This window comes from Aquarana catesbeiana, linkage group LG03 (assembly GCF_042186555.1).
Source record: "Aquarana catesbeiana isolate 2022-GZ linkage group LG03, ASM4218655v1, whole genome shotgun sequence".
NCBI lineage: Eukaryota > Metazoa > Chordata > Amphibia > Anura > Ranidae > Aquarana > Aquarana catesbeiana.
Window position 1 is genome coordinate 641,604,910 of NC_133326.1, and position 25,271 is coordinate 641,630,180.

At 44.4% G+C, this 25,271-nt stretch overlaps 1 protein-coding gene across 1 annotated transcript in view; it reads left to right on the forward strand.

Moving 5' to 3' along the window:
* Positions 1-6,203: 6,203 nt before the first annotated feature.
* LOC141133279 (intercellular adhesion molecule 1-like) overlaps positions 6,204-25,271 on the forward strand; it is a 66,903-nt gene continuing 47,835 nt past the window's right edge. The window contains exon 1 of the mRNA XM_073622553.1: positions 6,204-6,779. Coding sequence (XP_073478654.1) covers positions 6,722-6,779 — 58 coding nt within the window. The 5' untranslated portion in view covers positions 6,204-6,721. The remainder of the gene's footprint in view (positions 6,780-25,271) is intronic.

Consider the following 25,271-nt stretch of genomic DNA (forward strand, 5'->3'; position numbering starts at 1 on the left):
TGTATGGCGGTGGGTAGTATGACATTAGAGGGGTGCTGAGTGTATGGCAGTGGGTAGTATGACATGAGAGGGGTGCAGAGTGTATGGCGGTGGGTATTATGACACGAGAGGGGTGCAGAGTGTATGGCGGTGGGTAGTATGACCTGAGAGGGGTGCAGAGTGTATGGCGGTGAGTAGTATGACATGAGAGGGGTGCAGAGTGTATGGCGGTGGGTAGTATGACATTAAAGGGGTGCAGAGTGTATGGCGGTGGGTAATATGACATGAGAGGGTTGCGGAGTGTATGGCGGTGGGTAGTATGACATGAGAGGGGTGCGGAGTGTATGGCGGTGGGCAGTATGACATTAGATTACAATTCATCTGCAGGAATCAGCGCTGTATACTAAAGGCGGTGACCCTTTACCCGCCCGGCCCGTTCGCCCTGCCAGCTTGAGGACACTAACCAGGGACATTCCCTCCCATTCTCCCACACACACATCAGGCAAATTAGGTGGCCGCGAGGCCCCTGGGAGTGTGAGGCCTTAGGCGACCACCTTATTTGCCTAATTAGAGAGCCGCATCTGAATGGAATTGCTTGTCTAAATTCCTTGGTTTGTGCCCTGCAGTCTGAGATCAGGAGGCCGTCGAAGCCAATTTGTTCTGTTGAGCTGCACTGCAAAAAGCCACCTTTTTTCTCAAAGACTGTGCAGGAGAAGGGCAGTGTGGACAACTGTTGGGTCAGGAAGAGTGAGTCCTGTGGACCATAAACATGTAGCTTTTGGTGTGACACTGCATAACCCCTATAGTGTTATTTCTGAGCTAGAAGCAGATACAAAGGTTGCAAATATAGCTGCTTGTGAGATTGGCAACCCTTCTCTGAATAGGAAGGAGGACCCTGAGAAAAAAAAATTGCAATGCCAAAGGTAACTGTTTTATCTGAGGTTGGAAACCAGGTGAGTGTTGTGGATAATCCTCCTAAAAAGAGAAGTCATCTTCTTGTGGTGATTCAATTGTAAGAAATGTCCTTACAAGGAAATCATGTGAAATGTCAAAGGAAGTTAGGTGTTTGCCTGGGGCTAATGTTAGGAGAGATAAAAAGCATTTTAAAAATTATAAAAAAAAGCTATTGAAGAGTGCAATGTTGATGTTGTTTTGCACCTTGGCACAAAAGATTTGTCCCAGAACGATCTGCGTTCTGTACAAAAGGATTTTCAAACTTTGGGCTAGGATCTTCAACAGTTAGGGTGTACTGTTACATTTTCAGAGGTCTTACCTGTGCATAATGGACAATGTTTGGTCAAAGGATTAGTGCTGGTGCAAAGCTGAAGGTTTTGGTTATGTTAGTCATTATGCTATCAGGTGGTCTGCTGTACAAAAGAGATGGTCTGCATCCCTTAGACAAGAGCACTGAGCTTCTTAGTATGAAACTTAGGATTTTTTTGGACATGTATTTAAACTGAGAAATGGGTCAGAGGTGAAATTGATGAGGACCAATTCTGTCCCCAGTGGGTTGAAACAAATGTGAGCGTTTGTGTTGATAAGGACTGGGCTGATGGGGTGGTCACTTCTGTTGAAGTTTCTGGTGCTAAAAATAAAGCAGTAGATAGCAGTGTTTGTTATGTCATGTGTACTAATTCTCATAGCTTAGGCAACAAGCTTTGTGATCGGACAACTCTTATGTCTAGGGACAACTTGGACCTTGTTGCAACTACAGGGACATACCAGGGTAAACACTATACAGGAACAACACAGTAGTATGACATGAGAGGGGTGCAGAGTGTATGGAAGTGAGTAGTATGGCATGAGAGGGGTGCAGAGTGTATGGCGGTGGGTAGTATGACATTAGAGGGGTGCAGAGTGTATGGCAGTGGGTAGTATGACATGAGAGGGTTGCGGAGTGTATGGCGGTGGGTAGTATGACATGAGAGATGTGCGGAGTGTATGGCGGTGGGCAGTATGACATTAGATTACAATTCATCTGCAGGAATCAGCGCTGTATACTAAAGGCGGTGACCCTTTACCCGCCCGGCCCGTTCGCCCTGCCAGCTTGAGGACACTAACCAGGGACATTCCCTCCCATTCTCCCACACACACATCAGGCAAATTAAGTGGCCGCGAGGCTCCTGGGAGTGTGAGGTCTTAGGCGACCACCTTATTTGCCTAATTAGAGAGCCGCCTCTAAATGGAATTGCTTGTCTAAATTCCTTGGTTTGTGTCCTGCAGTCTGAGATCAGGAGGCCGTCGAAGCCAATTTGTTCTGTTGAGCTGCACTGCAAAAAGCCACCTTTTTCTCAAAGACTGTGCAGGAGAAGGGCAGTGTGGACAACTGTTGGGTCAGGAAGAGTGAGGTCTGTGGACCATAAACATGTAGCTTTTGGTGTGACACTGCATAACCCCTATAGTGTTATTTCTGAGCTAGAAGCAGATACAAAGGTTGCAAATATAGCTGCTTGTGAGATTGGCAACCCTTCTCTGAATAGGAAGGAGGACCCTGAGAAAAAAAAATTGCAATGCCAAGAGTAACTGTTTTATCTGAGGTTGGAAACCAGGCGAGTGTTGTGGATAATCCTCCTAAAAAGAGAAGTCATCTTCTTGTGGTGATTCAATTGTAAGAAATGTCCTTACAAGGAAATCATGTGAAAGTGTCAAAGGAAGTTAGGTGTTTGCCTGGGGCTACTGTTAGGAGAGATAAAAGCATTTTAAAAATTGTAAAAAAAAAGCTATTGAAGAGTGCAATGTTGATGTTGTTTTGCACCTTGGCACAAAAGATTTGTCCCAGAATGATGTGCGTTCTGTACAAAAGGATTTTCAAACTTTGGGCTAGGATCTTCAACAGTTAGGGTGTACTGTTACATTTTCAGAGGTCTTACCTGTGCATAATGGGCAATGTTTGGTCAAAGGATTAGTGCTGGTGCAAAGCTGAAGGTTTTGGTTACTTTTGGTTGTACAGCAGGTGGTCTGCTGTACAAAAGAAATGGCCTGCATCCCTCACACAAGAGCACTGAGCTTCTTAGTATGAAACTTAGGATTTTTTTGGACATGTATTTAAACTGAGAAATGGGTCAGAGGTTTAATTGATGAGGACCAATTCTGTCCCCAGTGGGTTGAAACAAATGTGAGGGTTAGTGTTGATAAGGACTGGGCTGATGGGGTGGTCACTTCTGTTGAAGTTTCTGGTGCTAAAAAAAAAAGCAGTAGATAGCAGTGTTTGTTATGTCATGTGCACTAATTTTCGTAGCTTAGGCAACAAGCTTTGTGATCGGACAACTGTTATGTCTAGGGACAACTTGGACCTTGTTGCAACTCCAGGGACATACCAGGGTAAACACTATACAGGAACAACACAGTAGGGAAGAGGGGGTGTGGAGTTGCCATATTTGTCAAAAATAGCATAATGTTGTTAACATTAATTAAAAAAACAAATGCAATTCTCGAAACCCTCTGGGTCTTCCTTCCAACCAGAGAAGGATTTTCACTTAGAATTAATATAGTAAACAGACCACCAGGACAGACTGAAGATTATGATAGCTTGTTGATTGACAAGATAACTCACATGGCAATGAAGGGAGAGGTTTTGATTATGGGTGACTTTAACATGCCTGACATTAACTGGAATTCTCAAACTGCTATTACAAGCAGGAGCAGGGATGTAATGGAAGCCCTAGAACATAGACCAGTAACTGGTGGGGTACCACAAGGCTCTGTACTAGGTCCTGTTCTATTTAACCTCTATGTAAGTGATATAACTAAAGGTTTGTTGGGCAAGGTATGTCTTTTTGCTGATGACACAAAGGTGTGCAATAGGATTGATATCCCTGGAGGTGTCTGTAATATGGAACATGATTTGGCATTGCTGGAAGATTGGTCAAAGCAGTGGAGACTGCAGTTCAATGTTTCTAAATGTAAAATAATGCACCTAGGGAAATATAATCCCCTGAGAGAGCACAACATTGGGGGTACAGTGTTTGCCAGCACTACAGAGGAAAAAGATTTGGGGGTACTTATTTTAGATGATTGCAAAATGAGCAAACAGTGTAACCAGGCGGTGAGTAAATCAAACAGAACTCTAGGATGCATCACTATACGGATCGCCAGCAGAAGGAAGGAGGTCCTGATTTCTTCTATATAGATATTTAGTGAGACCTCATTTAGGATACTGTGTCCAGTTCTGGAGACCTCACTCACAGAAAGATATTGATAAGATAGAATAAGTCCAGACACGGGTAACACAAATGGTGAAAGGTTTGGGGGATAAAACATATCGAGAACGAGTTCAGGAACTTAATATGTACAGTCTGGAGGAAAGAAGGAAAAAGGGAGAAATGATTGAGACCTATAAATACATCAAGGGGGTGAATAAGATTCAGGAGGGCAGTATTTTCAATATGAAACCAAAATCAAGAACACAGGGACCCTCAAACAACATGGAGGGAAGTTCAAAACTGATCTTAGAAAGTATTATTTTACTGAAAGGGTAGTTGATGATTGGAATAAGCTTCCAGCTGAGTTATGCCCCGTACACGCGGTCGGACTTTGTTCGGACATTCCGACAACAAAATCCTAGGATTTTTTCCGACGGATGTTGGCTCAAACTTGTCTTGCATACACACGGTCACACAAAGTTGTTGGAAAATCCGATCGTTCTGAACGCGGTGACGTAAAACACGTACGTCGGGACTATAAACGGGGCAGTGGCCAATAGCTTTCATCTCTTTATTTATTCTGAGCATGCGTGGCACTTTGTGCGTCGGATTTGTGTACACAAGATCGGAAATTTCCGACAACGGATTTTGTTGTCGGAACATTTTATATCCTGCTCTCAAACTTTGTGTGTCGGAAAATCCGATGGAAAATGTGTGATGGAGCCTACACATGGTCGGAATTTCCGACAACAAGGTCCTATCACACATTTTCCGTCGGAAAATCCGACCGTGTGTATGGGGCAGTAGTGATCCAGTCAACAGTAAATGGCTTCAAACATGCTTGGGACAAACATAGATCTATACTCAGACATAAAAGTTAACGGGAAAAAAAAATCTTCCCCCTGCAAATTAAGAGCAAAATGTGCTAGTATTGCATTGCATAACTGCTGACAGGGCTTCCATCTTCACCCGATCTTCGTTCTGGGTTTGTGGGCTCCGGCCGTTTGAATGGCAGAGCTGTGATGATGTCACTCCTGTGTAGGCGCGCAGGAGTCACGGCCATGGCACAGTTCTCTCAATCGATGGCATGTCATCAGTGTCACCGGCTGCCAATAAAGTAAATATTTACTGTACCTATAGGTAAGACTTATTATAGGCTTACCGGTAGTTATAAATAAAAAAGGGGACTTTACTACCACTTTATGTTGACCATACACTACTGAAATTTGCTTAATAGGTGGCTCTGTCATCGCCATTCAGCCCAACATCCTTAGTTTGAAAAATCAAAGGAGTTAAACAGAAAATGTTTGGTTGAACAACAGCAGCATTTAATCACATGCAGCCATTGTTAGGGTATTCTGACAGGGCTATCCTGCCGATAGCTGCCAGAATAGAGTTGCCTAGCGGGGGGGGGGGGGGGGGGGTTCTACCCTCTGCACTGTATTGCATAGATAATGGAATCTATTAGATTGGATATAAAAGTGTATGACCAGCTTGTGGTCTCTCTCCTGGTATTGCGCACATAAGGGTGGGTCCATAGAACCCCCGCAGGGCAATGGAGCCACCCCAAAAGAGGACCTTTGAACTGGTTTAAAAAAGAAGAAAGGAAAGCTTTTAAAAAAGAAGAAAGGAAAGCTTTTAAAAAAGAAGACAAGATAAGTGTTCAGGTAAGCTGCTATAATGGCTATTAACATTTTAGGGTTTAATAACGATTTAATTATATTCCTTCCAAACTGTAATCATTGGTAATAGAAAACGCACTGGCAGGTGCAAAAAAAAACAGTCACACACAGGTGGCCCACGTGGTGAACATAAAAGTTTTCTGATATTTTTCATTACACAGTGGTGTACGCATCCTCTAATTGGGACTAGTTGTTCTCATTCTACATATTCAAAGTGGACTTACACTATTTTTGGTCACTTAATATTTGTTTTGCACTTTATTGGTGTGTTTGCACCATGTTATTATTAGCACTGCCGACTTTTGTTTATACCTTCAAAACTTGCCCTTTTGTTTGTGACCGTGCCAAATGTAAGCCAACTTTTTCCTGTGTAGCGTTACGCACTGACTGTCAGAACCCTAATTAGTATACTTGCAACAGCTAGCTCTGGCCGAGGATGAAGATTTTTGGGAAATTCCAATTAATCTGACCTCGCAATGCTAGGACTGTGCCAGGTTCCTCATTGCTTTGGAAATCCCCCCTTTCCACCCCCCTGCTACTTCTCATAATAGAAAGAGAAAGGAGCCGAGAGGGAGAAGTAGAGGAGTGGGCTGCAACAGCTGCCGACATAGAAAAGGAGGGGAGAGCAGCAGAGACCTGCAGACAGCTGGAATCTATTACATAGAACAGACCCGAGAGAGAAGCCATTAGGAACCAGAGAGAGAAGAGGGAACCTTTCATATGTGTTTAAATAAAAACCTCCTTTAAGACCAAGCAGAACTTGAGAAGGGGAGGTCCAGCCTACAGGAAACAGAGTGGAAGTGCTTAAACTTTAAGATTTCAGAGTTTTGAAACAGAAGGGATTGGAGGGAAAACTATTGACTCTACTGGATCCTCTGCATTACGGTGTGGAGCTAAACTTCTGGATCATACCTCACCATGGGAAACTATTGGATCCTGCTAGCTCTACTCCACGTGACTGTCCTCATACATTCAGGTAGGCTCTGATACAGTATGTCTTTAAGATAGGGATACCACCATTCTTAGTACCAAATACCAACCTTATCTATTTCCAATTGCTAATTGGCACTTTTACCGGCCATGCTGGTAGATGATAGATTCGTAGATACATAGTTTTTTTTTTTTTTTTTTTTGATTAGTTCGGACGTTAAGGTTTCATAGGAGTTTACAGAACATGTAGAACCCTCAACAGTGGACAGAGCTCGTCATATGGTAGATTTTCACATGAATGTTCACCCAAAAAAATCTCATTAGTACATTTGTTAATGCCAACATAGACTTGTTGTTCGAAAGTACTTCAAGAATTCGTGTGTTTTTTACATTTGATTATGGAATGAATGGAATTTCCCAAATGTAAACACTCTTCTTATAAATCTTTTTATTGAAGAAAAATATTTCCATCCTGCTCCTTCAGTGTTTTTCAGTTGAAAAAAAAGGTTGTGGTTTAGACCCTCACTAATGATTAGAAAATCAAAAGAACATTCTGAAAATTAGAAATATTGAGCAATATTCTTCTGGTGTACGGCCAGGTTGTTCTCAGTTTTGAGTAACTTTTCAGGCTGTGGAAGGAAATTGAAGCAAGTCCCACACAAACACAAAGAGAACAGACACCTCCGTAAGGATGAGGTCATTTTTAGAGGCAAACCTAGATGTAGCATTGCCACTATGTTATGCCACCCAGCGTTAGCATGCTGCCCAGTACATGAATGATTGTGACCTGAGGGTCCTAAAGGACAAAGAAGATTTTGGTGGCGGGGGAGGGGATTTCAAATCTTTCACTAACTCTAGGTTCACGCTTGATGAGCATTTTTGGAGTGTTTTATTAAGCGTGTTTGTACACGTGTATTCAGGCTTCAACCTTTTTTTTAACCAATATAGAACTAGTTACTAGAAGGAGAGGCAAGAAACCACGTGAACAATATATTATGCAGTTCAGTTTCGGGCACCAGTTCTCAAAAAAAGGAATTGGGGAACTGGAGAAAGTGCAGAGAAGGGCAACCAAACTGATAAGAGGCATGGAGGAGCTCGGCTATGAGGAAAGATTGGAGGAACTGAATCTATTCCCTCTTGAGAAGAGGAGATTAAGGGGGGAATTGATTAACATGTACAAATACATAAGTGGTCCATATAGTCAACTTGGTGTTGAGTTATTCACTTTGACTACTTCAATGCCAGGCACTTACACCCCCTTCCTGCCCAAGCCAATTTTCAGCTTTCAGCGCTGTCGCTGCTTAAATGACGATTGCGCGGTCATGCTACACTGGACCCAAACACAATTTTTATCATTTTGTTCCCACAAATAGAGCTTTATTTTGGTGGTATTTGATCACCTCTGCGTTTTTAATTTTTTGCTAAACAAATAAAAAAAATTTTCCTTTTGTTTCTGTTATAAAATTTTGTAAAAAAGTAAGTTTTCTTCTTCACTGATGGGCACTGATAAGGCGGCACTGACGGGCACTGATAAGGTGGCATGAATGAGGTGGCACTGACGATGGACACTGATAGGCGGCACTGATGGGCACTGGTAGGTGGCACTGATGGGTGGCACTGATATGCAGCACTGATGGGCACTCATGGGTGGCACTGGTGGACACTGATGGGCACTGATAGGCGACACTGGGCACTGAAAGGCTACACTGATGGGTCCTTATGGGTGGCACTGATAGGCGGCACTGCTGGGTACTGATAGGCACTGATATGTGGCACTGATATGCAGTACTGATAGATGGCATTGATAGGCATCACTGATGGTACTGGCAGGCATTGGGGATGGGCACTGATTGGCAGCTGCCTGGGCACTGATTGGCATTTCCCTGGTGGTCTAGGGTGGTATACCTGGTGGTCCAGTGTGGTGGCAATCCCTGGTGGTCCTGGCGGCATCCTGGTGGTCCTGGGTGGGCATCCGAGGGGGGGGGGGCTGCGCTGATAAACACTCAGCTCAGAACCCCCCTGTCAGGAGAGCAGCCGATCGGCTCTGCTCTACTCGAGTCTGTCACATGTGAGTGAGGAAAAGCCGATAAATGGCTCTTCCTGTTTACAGCGTGATCAGCCGAGATTGGACACAGCTGATCACGTGGTAAAGAGCCTCCGTCAGAGGCTCTTTACCGAGATCGGTGCAGCAGTGTGTCAGACTGACACACCACACCACCGATCGCCGCGATGCTTGCCCCCACGGGCGCTCGAGAGCGGTGGTTCTGGAGGGCCGTCATATGATGTCCACCCAGAACGAGAGCAGCGCCACCCAGCCGTCATTTGACGGTGGGCGGGCGGCAAGTGGTTAAGGTCATCACAGAGGACAAGGGGGCACTCATTACATCTAGTGGAAAAAAGATTTCATCCCCAAATACGGAAAGGTTTCTTCACAGTAAGAGCTGTGAAAATGCTGAATAGACTCCCTCCAGAGGTAGTTCTGGCCAGCTCAGTAGATTGTTTTAAGAAAGGCCTAGAATTTTTTCCCCTGCTGTAGCAAATTGGATCATGCTCTGCTGGGGTTTTTTTTTTGCCTTCCTCTGGATCAACTGTGGGTGAAGGATTGTGTATATGGGATTGTACAAATTTTTTTGTTTGAACTAGATGGACTTGTGTCTTTTTTCAACCTGACTAACTATGTAAACATGTAAACCTTTCCATTCTCAAGTTGACCCATGAAACCTGATCAGATTATGTTGTTACTGATTCACACATGTTGACTTTTTGTAAAAAGTTACCCTCTTCACATCTATCTTTAACCCATCACTGACCCCTCAGTAAATGATGTGTCGAATGAATCATTACACTTTACTGAAACAGGCGGGGGTGGGGGGGGGGGTTCGAGGGGCAGGGGATGAGGTATCTTTGATGTGCGGGCTGTGATTGACCCTTCCCTATACTGTGTGAAAGGCAAAATGGTGGCCCCCAGTGGGGGGGGGGGGGGGGGGGATAGTACGGTCTCTGGAGACAGAATGGAGCAGAGTTTTTGTTTGCGGATTATGTATTAGTGAGTTGTTGATACACTCAATAGAAAGCACCCGCAAATAAAAGGCTTGCTTTAACAGAAATGTACAATGTGTATGTAAAGCGCTGCGTAAATTGACGGCGCTCTATAAGTACCTGAAATAAATAAACAAACAGATGATGTAATGAATGCAGAATTTAATATCTTAGCTTGCTGTTCTGCTTTACAGTATTAAATCTGATACAAAAGCTACACTTAACAATGGCCCTACACAAAATGAACAAATCTAACACACAAATCTAACCATAAGTTGCTCCGACGTTTACCTCATTGCCACCCCAATCTGCTACTGAAGTCATCCTAAAATCCTCTCCGCTCTAATTCATCCCAAAGGTGTTCTATCGGGTTGAGGTCAGGACTCTGTGCAGGCCAGTCAAGTTCCTCCACCCCAAACTTGCTCATCCATGTCTTTATGGACCTTGCTTTGTGCACTGGTCCAAATCATTTGATGGAGGGGGATTATGATGTGGGGTTGTTTTTCAGGGGTTGGGCTTGGCCCCTTAGTTCCAGTAAAGGGAAATCTTAAGGCGTCAGCATACCAAGACATTTTGTACAATTTCATGCTCCCAACTTTGTGGGAACAGTTTGGGGATGGCTCCGGCGCACCAGTGCACAAAGCAAGGTCCACAAAGACAAGGATGAGCGAGTTTGGGGTGGAGGAACTTGACTGGCCTGCACAGAGTCCTGACCTCAACCCGATAGGACACCTTTGGGATCAATTAGAGCGGAGACTGCAGCCAGGCCTTCTCATCCAACATCAGTGCCTGACCTCACAAATGCGCTTCTGGAAGAATGGTCAAACATTCCCATAGACACACTCCTAAACCTTGTGGACAGCCTTCCCAGAAGAGTCAAAGCTGTTATAGCTGCAAAGGGTGGGCCAACTCAATATTGAACCCTACAGACTAAGACTGGGATGCCATTAAAGTGCATGTGCGTGTAAAGGCAGGTGTCCCAATACTTTTGACAATATAGTGTATATATACAGTATCTCACAAAAGTGAGTACACCCCTCAACTTTTTGTAAAAGTTTTATTCTATCTTTTCATGTGACAACACTGAAGAAATAACACTTTGCTACAATGTAAAGTAGTGAGTGTACAGCTTGTATAACAGTGTAAATTTGCTGTCCCCTCAAAATAACTCAACACACAGCCATTAATGTCTAAACCACTGGCAACAAAAGTGAGTACACCCCCTAAGTGAAAATGTCCAAATTGGGCCCAATTAGACATTTTCCCTCCCCGGTGTCATGTGACTCGTTAGTGTTACAAGGTCTCAGGTGTGAATGGGGAGCAGGTGTGTTAAATTTGGTGTTATCGCTCTCACTCTCTCATACTGGTCACTGGAAGTTCAACATGTCACCTCATGGCAAAGAACTCTCTGAGGATCTGAAAAAAAGAATTCTTGCTCTACATAAAGATGGCCTAGGCTATAGGAAGATTGCCAAGAGCCTGAAACTGAGCTTCAGCACGGTGGCCAAGACCATACAGTGGTTTAACAGGACAGGATTCACTCAGAACAGGCCTCACCATGGTCCACCAAAGAAGTTGAGTGCACGTCCTCAGTGTCATATCCAGAGATTGTCTTTGGGAAATAGACGTATGAGTGCTGCCAGCATTGCTGCAAAGGTTGAAGGGGTGGGGGGTCAGCCTGTCAGTGCTCAGACCATACGCCACACACTGCATCAAATAGCAGTCCCAGAAGGAATCCTCTTCTAAAGATGATGCACAAGAATGCCTGCAAACAGTTTGCTGAAGACAAGCAGACTAAGGACATGGATTACTGGAACCATGTCCTGTGGTCTGATGTCAGGCATTTCTATTGAAGTCTATTGGGCCAAAAACACTTGTAATCTGCCAAAAAGAAGCTCATGTACTTTTTTGAGCAACAGGAGTTTTGCTTCAAGCGACAGAACCCTCAGATGTGAACAGGGGCCATTGAAATGAAAAGGATTTGGCTTGTTGAGTGTTTTAGAGCTACAAGCTTTAAGTAGAAAATCGATCAGGTGTGAATGGAGCCTAAGTGATCACATCCTTTCTGTTCTCAGCTGCATAAGAGCTAGGGGAGAAGAAACAGCAGCACACGGAGCTTCCAAGTGAAAGGCTGTACAGGTGGGGGCGGGGGCGTGTCAGCACAAGTCTGATCACTGGAGGAGAGAACACTGAGTTCCCAGCACAGCTAGAAAACACTGTGGTCTCATGCCTAGTGTGGTCAGTTTTTTTAATAGGAAAGCATAAGGACTGGCAGGAACACTAGGGATTTCGCACGAAGGAAGTAATACAAAGAGAAAAGGATACTTTTTCATACAAGTACATGGTACAGCAGGCACACATCAGGAATATAAAATGTCGGGCTTACATATTCTTTAACTATTAAATGTTTGAAGTGAAATGAATGTTTGTGCGCGCCTCCAAACATATCCAAAAATAGTATTTGTTTTTTTTTTTAGCAAAAAATAGGAGTGTTGTATGGCAGTTTTAATTCCATTTGTTGACTGTTTGTATAGGACAGGACCCCAGTGGTTAATAGTATACACAGCACTGAACATAATGATCTGTTTATACATGGCACTGTGCATGAGAAAACATGAACAATGTCAGTCTGTGTATAAGCCAGCCGCCTTCCAGATAATCTCTGCTGCTGACACATGTACATTATTCAGACCCCGGGATATAATCACTCTGCATTCTCTACATGCTTAGTAATGAGGGAGGGCGGACGCTTTCTACTTGTCCTCTGTACCATGGACATTGAGACTGAAGCTGGCCATATACTGGAGGAATAAAAAAATAAAATATACATATATATAAATATATATATATATATATATATATATATCGATATCGTTTTTGGCAAGCTCGATTTTTCGAATGATTACTGGGGTCAAACCAACATTCGTTTTTTTTTTTTTTAACCACATTGACAAGAAAATTCGAAAATAGTAGTATGGAAAATATTTCTCGAGCTAATGAAATTTTATTTGCGAATGTGGTTTTTGTTGGGGAAAAAAATTATTCATATTGAAACAAAAAAGGATCGAATACACCTGGTATTCCATTTAAATAGTAAGTCTGGAGGAAGTTTTAGGGGCTTTCAAACAAAATGAGTTGACTCAATGATGACAAAAAAGTGAGGCCCGGAGCAGAAAAAAAATTTCCTAGGGTAGACATGACGGTGTGAAGAAGAAGAAGGGAGACAAGTCAGGAAGGGGTTAACAGTCGGGTGTTTATTGCTTTGTAAAAGGGCTTACCCGGTTGGGGGGTATCCTGTGGCTGGGTGGGGTCTAGTTCGGCTTAAGGAGGGGTGGCTCAGCCCTGGCGTCCAGTGGAGCTCGATGGACGAAGGAAGCAGCTTCTCACGCACCCACCCTGTTCTGGTCAGTTTCCTCATCGGGAGCGGGGGGGGGGGGGCATTACTGGATGTCATGCCAGCTGGGCAGTTGTTGGTCTTTGACGACGGAAGAAAATTTAGGATAAGGAAGGGTTCGGGACCCATCGGTGGGATGTGTCCCTCTGGTGTATTCCAGTTAATGATGGTTTCGCTGGAATACGGTACTGGTTGCACTGCGGTTGGTGTGTTGTCTCGGAGCCGGTGTGATTCAACTGGAGGCCTAGTATGGTAAAAGGTCCAGCAGTGCATAATTGGAACATAGTTTGGGGTGCCTTCAAAGACCAACAGGCTTAGTGACTTATCTGTTTCTGTTCTAAGGAATGTTTTCACCTTTATGTTATTGTAAGTTTTAATTGTTAATAAAGACGCTGCTATGGCCATTTGTTGCTCCATTCATTGTGTGGTCTAAATTTGTTAGTAGGTAATGGAAGGGGATGGGGTGGAGTATCGGGTATGGCTTGGCAGCCATTGACTAAGGTTGGGGACATCTGTTCTACACTGGTCAAGAATGTTCTGATTTTTTTACAATTTAGGTATGAATGAAAATCACACAGTGTATGGCAAGCAAACAGGAACCTTTTGCTGAATATTGACAGTCCTAATGCCCCGTACACACGGTCGGATTTTCTGACGGAAAATGTGTGATAGGACCTTGTTGTCGGAAATTCCGACCGTGTGTAGGCTCCATCACACAATTTCCATCGGATTTTCCGACACACAAAGTTTGAGAGCAGGATATAAAATCTGTTGTCGGAAATTCCGATCGTGTGTACACAAATCCGACGGACAAAGTGCCACGCATGCTCAGAATAAATAAAGAGATGAAAGCTATTGGCCACTGCCCCGTTTATAGTCCCGACGTACGTGTTTTACGTCACCGCGTTCAGAATGATCGGATTTTCCGACAACTTTGTGTGACCGTGTGTATGCAAGACAAGTTTGAGCCAACATCCGTCGGAAAAAATCCTAGGATTTTGTTGTCGGAATGTCTGATCAATGTCCGACCGTGTGTACGGGGCATAAGACATGTAAAAACAGTCCTTGAGCATCGGTTCAGTAAATTTGACTACGCTGAGATGATGCCATTAGTCTACTGCAGGCAGGAGAAAGCATTTCCCTTGTCTCCTCTCTCCAGGTGATCAGATTAGAAGTATTGTTACTTTGAAGCAAGTTGCAAGGTGAGAGGCTGCAGCAAGGCCTGATCTAGACTATATTACCAAAAGTATTAGGACACCTGACTTTACATGAACTTTAATGACATCCCAGTCTTAGTACATAGGGTTCAATATTGAGTTGGCCCACCCTTTGCAGATATAACAGCTTCAACTCTTCTGGGAAGGTTGTCCACAAGGTTTAGGAGTGTGTCTATGGGAATGTTTGACCATTCTTTCAGAAGCACATTTGTGAGCTCAGGCACTGATGTTGGACGAGAAGGCCTGGCTCTCAGTCCCCATTCATCCCAAAGGTGTTCTATCGGGCAGGAGCGACTTCCCATGAGGGCACTGGACATGGAGGAGGGGCCAAGAGCGCCGGCAGGGGGACCAAACAAAAGGAGTTTTGGGGCTGCTCTGTGCGATTTCATTGCACAGAGCAGGTAAGAATGCAGATGTTTGTTATTTTAAAAATGTAACTTTACGATCACTTTAAGGCAGCGCACCCTTATTTGTGTCTGTGTTGCTGTTGGAGAGTCATTATTATTTATTATACAGGATTTATTGAGCGCCAACAGTTTGCGCAGCGCTTTACAACATGAGGGCAGACAGTACAGTTACAATACGATTCAATACAGGAGGAATCAGAGAGCCTTGCTCGCCTCATTTCCTGTCTGGTAAAACATCATCAGCCAGTTAGGAAGTGAGCATTAATCTCTCAAAAGCCCCAGCTAGCAGTAAAAATCTCACAGGGGTTCTAACACTTCTACACTCTTTTCAAAAAAAGAAAAAAGGTTTGGACATACGCATTAAGTACCTTAAAGTGATCGTAAAGTCTATAACTTATTTTTTAAATTAAAACAACAAACATGTTATACTTACCTGCCCCGTGCAATGGTTTTTGCACAGAGCAGCCTGGATCCTCCTCTTCTGGGGTCCCTCACCGGCGCTCCATGCTTCTTCTCTTCTCTGTGTGCTCCAATAGCAAGCTGCTTGCTATGGGGCACACTTGCAAGCTCACTACAGCATTTTGCGGTGTCTTGTTGACACAGAGGTTGCGCGGGGGGTGTGGGGGGGGCGGGGGGGTGTTGTGGTCCGCAGCTCCCTCTGTGTCTGTACAGGCAAAATTATGTACGTCACTTTGCCTGTACATGCAGCCCACCCACAGTAAATGTACTGTGGGAGGTCGGCAAGTGGTTAATTTGCAGGGATTTCCTATCACTTCCTGTTTGGCTATGGGACAGGAAGTGAAGGGACATCTCCCCAATGTGACACAGATGGGAAAAAAATCTGACAGTGGTTACAACCCCCCCTTACTCTATCCAAAATGGGGAAAAAAAAAGTTTTGCTTATAGTTCTACTTTAAAACTGCATGTGGTAGCGAAATGGTGAGAAATTATTGTTGTGCCATTGTTGTTATTATTGAAGTATTCCTCTCACTATAGTGTGCAGCATTACCTAATATGAATCGCCCAATTGTTTATGTAACCATGTGCGCCATACACGTACATTTGAGCACAGAGGCAGAGGTGCCTTCACAATGGATGGCTTGAAAGGAAGCCATCCATTTATTTACAACTGTCATGTGACCTGCTGTGATTGGTTACAGCGGTCCCATAGTACTGGCAGCAGGCTGGTACAGTGATTAGCCATCGCCTGTGTCGGTGGATGCAGCCACTGACACAGGCGATGGCGATCTTTGGAGGACGTCATATTTATACTCTGATGAAAGTATTTTAAAAAGTATTTAAGTGTGTTCTAATTTTTTATTTTTTTTTTGCAATGTGTATTTTAGCACATGCAGAAAAGAAAACCCGAAAGGGTTAAAACGCGTATTCTTCAATTTGACAGAATGTTTTGCAAGGATGGCGTAGATGTGCGTGGGGCAGGACTTACATCATTATAGGAGGCTCTATATAGTTACAGTATATACGAATGAAACTAGGGCAGCATGACACCAAATTTCTATAAACGTAACATATTGCTAGATGGGTGCGCATGACCTACGCGCTTCCTCTTTATACCACAAATAGGAATTACCACGTGGGAATTTTGCTCATATGATTTCCTTTTTGACTTTATTTGAAATGCTAACAGAACAGAAATGCATCACATGGTTTATGTCAAGACTATGAATCACAACAGTCTGTATCATTATCTACAGATATGGTCCTAGTTATGGTGGTAACTGACCTGGGACTTATATGTGGTATATGGGGCTGGAAATGGATGATGCCACAGGAGACTAAAGTGTTTTTTTAACCGGTTCCCAACCGGCGCACGCCGATGTATGTCGGCAGAATGGCACGGCTGGGCAAATGGGCGTACGCTGGGAGCTCCGTGAGTTGGGTCTCAGGTCCTGCGGACTCGATGTCCACGGGGATACCCGCGATCGTCTCACGGTGAGGAAGAACGGGGAGATGCTGATGTAAACAAGCATCTCCCCGTTCTGCCTAGTGACAGTGTCACTGATCTCTGCTCCCTGTGATCAGGAGCTATGATCAGTGATGCGTCACAGCTAGCCCATCCCTCCTACAGTTAGAATCACTCCCTAGGACACACTTAACCCCTACAGCGCCACCTAGTGTTAACCCCTTCATTGCCAGTCACATTTACACAGTAATCAATGGCATTTTAATTGCACTGATCTCTGTATAGATGTGAATGGTCCCAAAATTGCGCCAAAATTGTCCGACGTGTCCGCCATAATGTCGCAGTCACGATAAAAATCGCTGATCACCGCCATTACTAGTAAAAAAAAAAAAATATTAATAAAACTATCCCCTGTTTTTAGACGCTATAACTTTTGCGCAAACCAATCAATAAACGCTTATTGCGTTTTTTGGGGTTTTTTTTACCAAAAATATGTGGAAGAATACGTATCGGCCTAAACTGAGGAAAAAAAAAAGTTTTTTTTTATATATTTTGGGGGGATATTTATTATAGCAAAAAGCAAAAAATTATGCGTTTTTTTCAAAATTGTCGCTATTTTTTTGTTTATAGCGCAAAAAATAAAAACCGCAGAGGTGATCAAATACCACCAAAAGAAAGCTATATTTGTGGGAAAATAAAGACGTGAATTTTGTTTGGGAGCAACGTCGCACGACCGCGCAATTGTCAGTTAAAACGACGCAGTGCCGAATCGCAAAAAGTGCTCTGGTCTTTGGCCAGCAAAATGGTCCGGGGCTTAAGTGGTTAAAGAGCTTGTCATTGTGGGGGTTATTTACAAAAGGCAAATCCACTTTGCACTGCAAGTGCACTTAAAAGTGCAGTTGCTTTAGATCTGAGGGGAAGCTCTGCTGATTTTATCATCCAATCATGTACAAGCTAAAATGCTGTTTTTTATTTTCCTTGCATGTCCCCCTTGGATCTACAGCGCTGCACTTCCAAGTGCACTTTTAGTGCAAAGTGGATTTGCCTTTCGTAAATAACCCCCTTTCTATTAAGTCAGTTGGGGGCATTTCCTGCATCTGCAAACTTTGGATGAAAGTTGCCCTTCTTTCACATATTAGAAAGTTGGGAGGTACGACTAAGAGAACTGAAATGGTTGAACTAAAAAAAGTTGAGTTCATAGTATGAATTATTGTAAAGTCATGACACAAGCTTTATTTGACGTCCTGTGTCTCCCTCTGCTGAGCTGTATTAGATTACGTTGTAGAATAGATGTGTGCACCCCAAAGCTAAAACACGTGTGTGTGTGTGTGTGTGTGTGTATATAGATAGATAGATCTATAGATATCTATATCTATACATATATAGATATATCTACATATATAGATATATATATCTATATATCTATATCTATATATATATATATATATAAAAAACACACAGTGTGTATATACACACACAAACCCTGTGTGGACGAGCCCTTCATTTTTAAAAAAAAATTGAATTATTTTGAATTTTTTTTTATTATTTGTTGCTTTTTTTTTTACATGTTTTTTTCACAATGTTTTTTTTTTTTGGGGGGGGGGGGCTTTGGTAAAATATAAGGGGTCTCATTTTTGAGACAGAGTTATGGACTGTGGAAACACATTCCCTAGTTCCTTTCTGCAGCCACAGCTTCACAGAATGAATGAACAGGAAGAGCTCTGCACAGCGTTCCAGGTAATTTATAAACGGAAGCATAGTAAACCGTTTACTATGCTTCAGCTATGAATGAACACAGTGAGTGATCAGTATCGATCATGCACTGTGTTCATTAGAAAAAGGAAGGGGCTGGTAAACTACATATTTACTGGCCCCTTCCCCACTCTCCATCCTGAAGATCTCCCTGTGTGTCTGCAGCAGCCAGTGGGAGAGGAGAGGATAGTGCAGAGGCAGGGGTGATTAGTGCGGCGGCGGCGAGGGGGCAATTACAAGAAACGATCCTCTGCATGGCCATGTATTCCATCCAGCGCCTGAATGCTGTGATAGGAATCAGTCCTCAGTCCCTTTCTCTGTCTCAAAAGTGAGACATCAGGGGTCTGTTTAGACCCCTAATATTTCACCAAAACCCCCCAATGGGGATCTTAAAAATATGTAAAAAATAAAAAAATAAACATTTTTTTTTTAAATAAAATGGTAAAAAAATTAAAAAAAAATTAAAGAAAAACTACTGACACCAGTGGCGTTACTACCAGTGTCACAAAGGTCCCATTTGAGACTGGGCTCTGGCAGCTACCTCTCCATATACCATCAATTTATAAAACGAATTCTCTAATTCAACTTCTAAAACCAATTCTCTTTTGGTTTTCATGTTGCATTACTAATTTTCATTATCATGAGCAGCCAGATGTTTAGCTTTCCTGTGAAGTGGTGAGGTCAGACCTGTAGCGTGTATGAACATGGTGTGTGGGTTGACTTTTATGAGAAAGATAACATGGCTTTTGTTGCAATTGGCATCTACCTGACTGTAGAATCTGTGAGAACCATGAAGGATGGGCACTTTGAACTCCAGACAAATACTTATATATAAACCGTAAAAAGTTGATTCAAATGCTGTTTTGTCTGTCAAATGATGTGTCTATCTGTCCAGCCAGTTCTGAGATTTTCAAAGCCCTGCCAGACAGCACAGCCCACTTAACAACCTGACTTCTTCTCCACTACAGTTAAGCAATATAGCCTGGTCACCTCCCTGCCCCCAGCCTGCGATCAAACGGTGAAGATGCATAACCCAACTGAAGAGCTCATCTGTCTGCTTTCTCCTCCTGTTAGCATGTTTCCTGTAACAAAACTGCATAGGAACAGTGCCTGATTGGCTCCTGGGGCTGTTCCTCCTTCTCGCCAAATTAGCATTAATTAATATCTTTGTATCCCACTCTCTTCCCTGCAAGGTACACTCCTGATTTTGATGGTATGTGACCTGGTATGGTTCGGTGGGGAAAGAGGGTTGCAAGTTGACAATGACAGCTGCCATTGGCATACCTCTCAACTTATTGAGATGGGAATGAGGGACACCGATCAGCAAAAGTACGCAGGCATAGGACACACCCTCAATTTTTAAATTGAGCCCCACCAAAATACATGGTACTGCGGTACCATATGTTTAAGTGGGCACCTGTGTACAACTGCAAAAGGCAATGCATTTTTGTGTGGTGCGGGAAAATACGTGATTTTGCACGTTTTACCGCATTCCACCTGGTGTGAAAAAGCCCTAAAATGTAGTTTGTAAGTGTTAAGTGGTCAAAATCCCCCCACCCCCTGCCCCTGCTAGTACAACAACCCCCCCCCCCCCCCCCATTAAAAAAAAAAAAAAAAATCCCCGTCTAGAACAAATCACCCCCTCCAAAATCCCCCTTCCTGACACAAACACCCCCTCCTGCCACAAATCCCCCTTCCTGACACAAACACCCCTCCTGCCACAAATCCCCCTTCCTGACACAAACACCCCCTCCTGCCACAAATCCCCCTTCCTGACACAAACACCCCCTCCTGCCACAAATCCCCCTTCCTGACACAAACACCCCCTCCTGCCACAAATCCCCCTTCCTGACACAAACACCCCCTTCCTGACACAAATCCCCCTGCTAGCCACATACCCCCCTTCCTAAATCCCCTCTCTTTACCCTTGTTGCACCAAAATGACACACAGCCCCGTACAGTCCAACCATGAGAGTGTTACCATGTTAAGTTCTGTGTACAGAGAGGAGGGAGAACACATCCCATGCCTCCTCTATGCTGTTATCTGTACTTTTGCTGGCAAAACTGAAAGTTGTGCCCAACCTGGCCTTAGCAACCAGTGATGTCATTGGTTGGTAGGATGCAGGTGGGTAACGTCATAGAGGAGGAGAGAGCCTGGAGGAGGAACGGGGAGAGAGCCTGAAGGAGGAACGGGGTGTGTTCTCCCTCCTCTCTGTACACAGAACTTAACACAGTAACCCTTTCAAAGTTGGACTGTACTGAACTTTGTGTCATTTTGCCGCGGAACCCCTACAGGGACTCTTTACGGCACCCCGGTTTAAAATCCCTGATCTAGATAGTAAATCTAGATCAGGGGTCTCCAAATTTTCTAAAGAAAGGGCCAGTTCACTGTCCTTCAGATGTTAGGGAGGTGGATTATAGCCAATGGGAGTAAAAAAAGCACCAACATCAGTGGGAGTAAACAATGCCTCAGGCTTGGTGGTCACTAGGAGATAAAAAAAAAAAATTCCACAGCACTTATAGTTAGTAGGAGGAATAGTGTCCCATCACTGATGTTGGTTGTAGAAATATTGCTTCATCATTGATGTTGATTTTAGCAGAAAATGCCCAATCATTGATGTTGGTTGTAACAATAGTGCCCCATCATTGATGTTGGTTGTAGCAATAGTGCCCAATCATTGATGTTGCTTGTAGGAATAGTGCCCCATCATTGATGTTGGTTGAAAGAAAAAGTGCCCCATCATTGATGCTGGTTGTAGGAAACGTGCCCCATCATTGATGTTGGTTGTAGGAATAGTGTTCCATCATTGGTGTCGGCTGTAGGAATTGTGCCCCATTATTGATGTTGGTTGTAGGAAAAGTACCCCATCATTGATGTTGGTTGTAGGAATAGTGCCCCATCAGTGTGTCAGTGGGTGTAATAGTGCCTAGTCATTGGTGTCAGTGGAAGGAATGGGGCCCCAAAAGGGCCAGATGAAGGCTAGCAAAGGGCCACATCACTGTGGACCGTAGTTTGGAGATGACTGATCTAGATGGAATGTGGAAAGTGATACATGAGAAAGAAGTGTTTATTTCTATGCAGCGCTTCCCCCGCAGGAGCCACTGGTGAATGAAGCCAGGCACACAGACAAGAATCAATTCTTGCAGCTTTGTTTTTGTATTTTATTAGGGGTATTGAACATGGATAGTGTTGAGGGTATCTTCTAGATTGTAAGCTCTAACGAGCAGGGCCCTCTGATCCCTCCTGTATTGAATTGTATTGTACCTGTACTGTCTGTCCCAAACTGTTGGTGCTATATAAATCCTGTATAATAATAATAATAATAGTAATAATAATTATAAGATGCCCACTTGATCAGCAAAATAATTCTTCAGGGACAAATCTATATGCAGTCCATTTATACACTTCTCCTTCTACCTCCAGCACAATCTTGCTTGTAGAACAACAACTCCCAGGACCAGCTGGCACTGTATGGATGGTCTGACAAGAGCAATCAGGCCAGTAGGAAATGCCCTTTGCAGGCAGGGACCACAGGCCTCTTTGGTAGTGTAGCAGAAAAGAAAGTCCTAGTGCCCAGCTGTCCTCTGTGGCTGCTGATCCCAGCACCACCTCTTCAGTCACTGCCAGCCCACCTGGCTGCAGCTGCCCCTTTCACTAGCCCTCCTGCATCCATCTCAGATTGCTTGCACCCAGTCCTCTCAGGCATGCCTCTCAGTCCTCTGACTGCAAAACTCACTAGCCCTCCTGACTGTATTCCTCCCTGGATATTTGTCTGGCAGTGTTCTGCTGACCTCCATATTGCCCCCTTGCCTCTCGGTCAGAACACCTCTGTGTGTCGTGAAGAGGGTCCCTTCCGCACCCAAGCCCAGGCCTGAGGTCACCCCCCAAGACTAGGGGACACCCTCAAGTGCCACCGACAGCCTAACACTCCATCTCCAGCTTCCACCCAAACTCCACGTCTGCCAGCTGGGCTGACCCTGAGTAATTGAGGGGTCCTGCCCCCTGCCACCCATCTGTTGGGGATTGGTCAGGACCCTCATGAATACCCCAGGCAGCTCCTCCTCTCTTCCACTCCCTAACAAACCCTATTCTACTTCTATCCCACTAGAGGGTGCTACATCTAAATATCCATAAAAAGTTTTGTATATTTACACAGATGAACTGGGTAACCCAGCAGGACCCCGCATTGATTACAATAAGGGCAGAGTGGTGGTGGTAGATGTAGATAGAAAGATATTGTGATACAGTGCCTTGCAAAAGAATTCATCCCCCTTGGCATTTTTCGTGTTTTGGTGCCTCACAACCTGGAATTAACATGGATTGTTTGAGGATTTGCATCATTTAATTTACAGAACATGCCCACAACTTTGAAGATTTTTTTTTTTTTTTGTGAAGCAAACCCCAAATAGGACAAAATAACAGAAAAAGTCAATGTGCATTTTTTTTTTTTGTAGAGCCACCTTTTGCGGCTATCTCAGCTCCAAGTGGCTTTGGATAAGGGCTCTTTCACACGGGGCGGATCAGTGATGATCCGCCCCGTGAACACCCGCTGGCTCAGCGGGGATCGCTCCGCCGATCCCCGCTGAGCAGAAAGATGACAGATCCATCGCTGCACGCTGTGCAGCTACGGACCTGTCAGAGCGCCGCTCTCCCCTATGGGGGATCGGATGATGACGGACCGTAGTGTCCGTCGTCATCCGATCCGAAAACGGATGGAAAAGTAGGTTTTTCCTCCGTTACACTTTTCGGATCGGAGCGGCGTCGGATGTCAGCGGACATGTCACCGCTGACATCCGACGCTCCATAGGGATACATGTATGTCCGTTTTTCATCCGAAAACGGAAGGATGAAAAACGGACATACGGATCCCCCATGTGAAAGAGCCCTAAGTCTCTATGAGCTTGCCACATCTTACCACTAGGATTTTTGCCCATTCCTCCTTGCAAAACTTCTTCAGCTCCTTCAAGTTGGATGGTTTGCGCTTGTGAACAGCAATCTTTAAGTCTGACCACAGATTTTCTATTGGATTGAGGTCTGGGCTTTGACTAGGCCATTCCAACAAATTTACATGTTTCCCCTTAACCACTCAAGTGTTGCTTTAGCAGTGTGTTTGGGGTCATTGTCCTGCTGGAAGGTGAACTTCCATCCTAGCCTCAAATCACACACAGAGTGGTACAGGTTTTGCTCAAGAATATCCTTGTATTTAGCACCATTCATCTTTCCCTCAACCCTGACCAGTTTCCCAGTCCCGACTGCTGAAAAACATCCCCACAGCATGATGCTGCCACCACCATGTTTCACTGTGGGGATGGTGTTCTTTGGGTGATGTAATGTGTTGGGTTTGCGCCAGACACAGTGTTTTCTTTGATGGCCAAAAAGTTCAATTTTAGTCTCATCAGACCAGAGCACTTTCCTCCATACATTTTGGGAGTCTCCCACATGCCTTTTTTGCAAACTCAAACGTGCCATTTTGTTTTTTGCTGAAAGTAATGGCTTTCTTCTGGCCACTCTGCCATAAAGCTCAACTCTATGGAGGGTACGGCTTATTGTCGTCCTATGTACAGATACTCCAATCTCTCCATGATTACCTTAGGTCTCTGTGCTGCCTCTCTGATTAATGCTCTCCTTGCCCGGTCCATGAGTTTTGGTGTCCGGTCGTCTCTTGGCAGGTTTGCTGTTGTGCCATGTTCTTTCTATTTGGTTATGATAGATTTGATGGTGCTCCTAGGTATCATCAAAGATTTGGATATTTTTTATAACCTAACCCTGACTTGTACTTCTCAACAACATTGTCCCTTACTTGTTTGGAGAGTTCCTTGGTCTTCATGGCAGTGTTTGGTTAGTGATCATGTGACACTTAGATTGCACACAGGTGGACATCATTTCACTAATTATGTGACTTATGAAGGTAATTGGTTGCACCAGAGCTTTTTATGGGCTTCATAACAAAGGGGGTGAATACATACGCACGTGCCAATTATCCAGAGCCATCTTTAGCACAGGGCAAAAGGTGCAGCTGCTCTGGGCCCTGTCATGGTCGGGGGGGCCCGCCAAAGTAGCTGCCCCTTGAGGCCACGCTGCCCGCAAATTGGGGTCCCCTTAAACCCCACCGAGCACGAAAGAACATCGCTGTATTCCCTGGCCAGCAGGGCGGGGGTGGGGCCAGGAGCTCCACTGCAGCCCTGACCCTGCCCCATGCAGCCTGTATGCTCGGAGCTGAGATCAGAGTAGGAGCGTTGAGAGCCCCGCCTCCGGACCACTTCGAAACACGCCCCCAGACCTTTGCAAGCCCTGCCTCCGGACCCCTGAGGGCCCTGCACCTTGATGTCTGAGGGCCCCGCACCTTCATGTCTGAGGGCTCTGCACCTGGACCCCTGAAGGCCCTGAACCTGGACCTCTGAGGGCCCCGCACCTGGACCTGAAGGCCCTGCACCTCTGAGAGCACTGTCCCTGAATCAATGAAAGAGGGTGGTGAGCCTGGCTGGCTAGGTAGGTCCTTCTCCCCATAGACTGCATGATGACTGTTATCATAGCCCTGACCTGTTTATGAACAGTATAGCTGTAAACTGCTGATAGGTAAAATTTTAAAATGGTTACTTAGTTGATCACCTCCTGTACTCTGGTCTCTGGTTATCTCCTGTATTATATCCGCAGTCTCTGGTTATCTTCTGTATTAGATCCGCAGTCTCTGGTTATCTCCTGTATTAGATCCGCAGTCTCTGGTTATCTCCTGTATTAGATCTGCAGTCTCTGGTTATCTCCTGTATTAGATTTGCAGGCTCTGGCTATCTCCTGTATTAGATC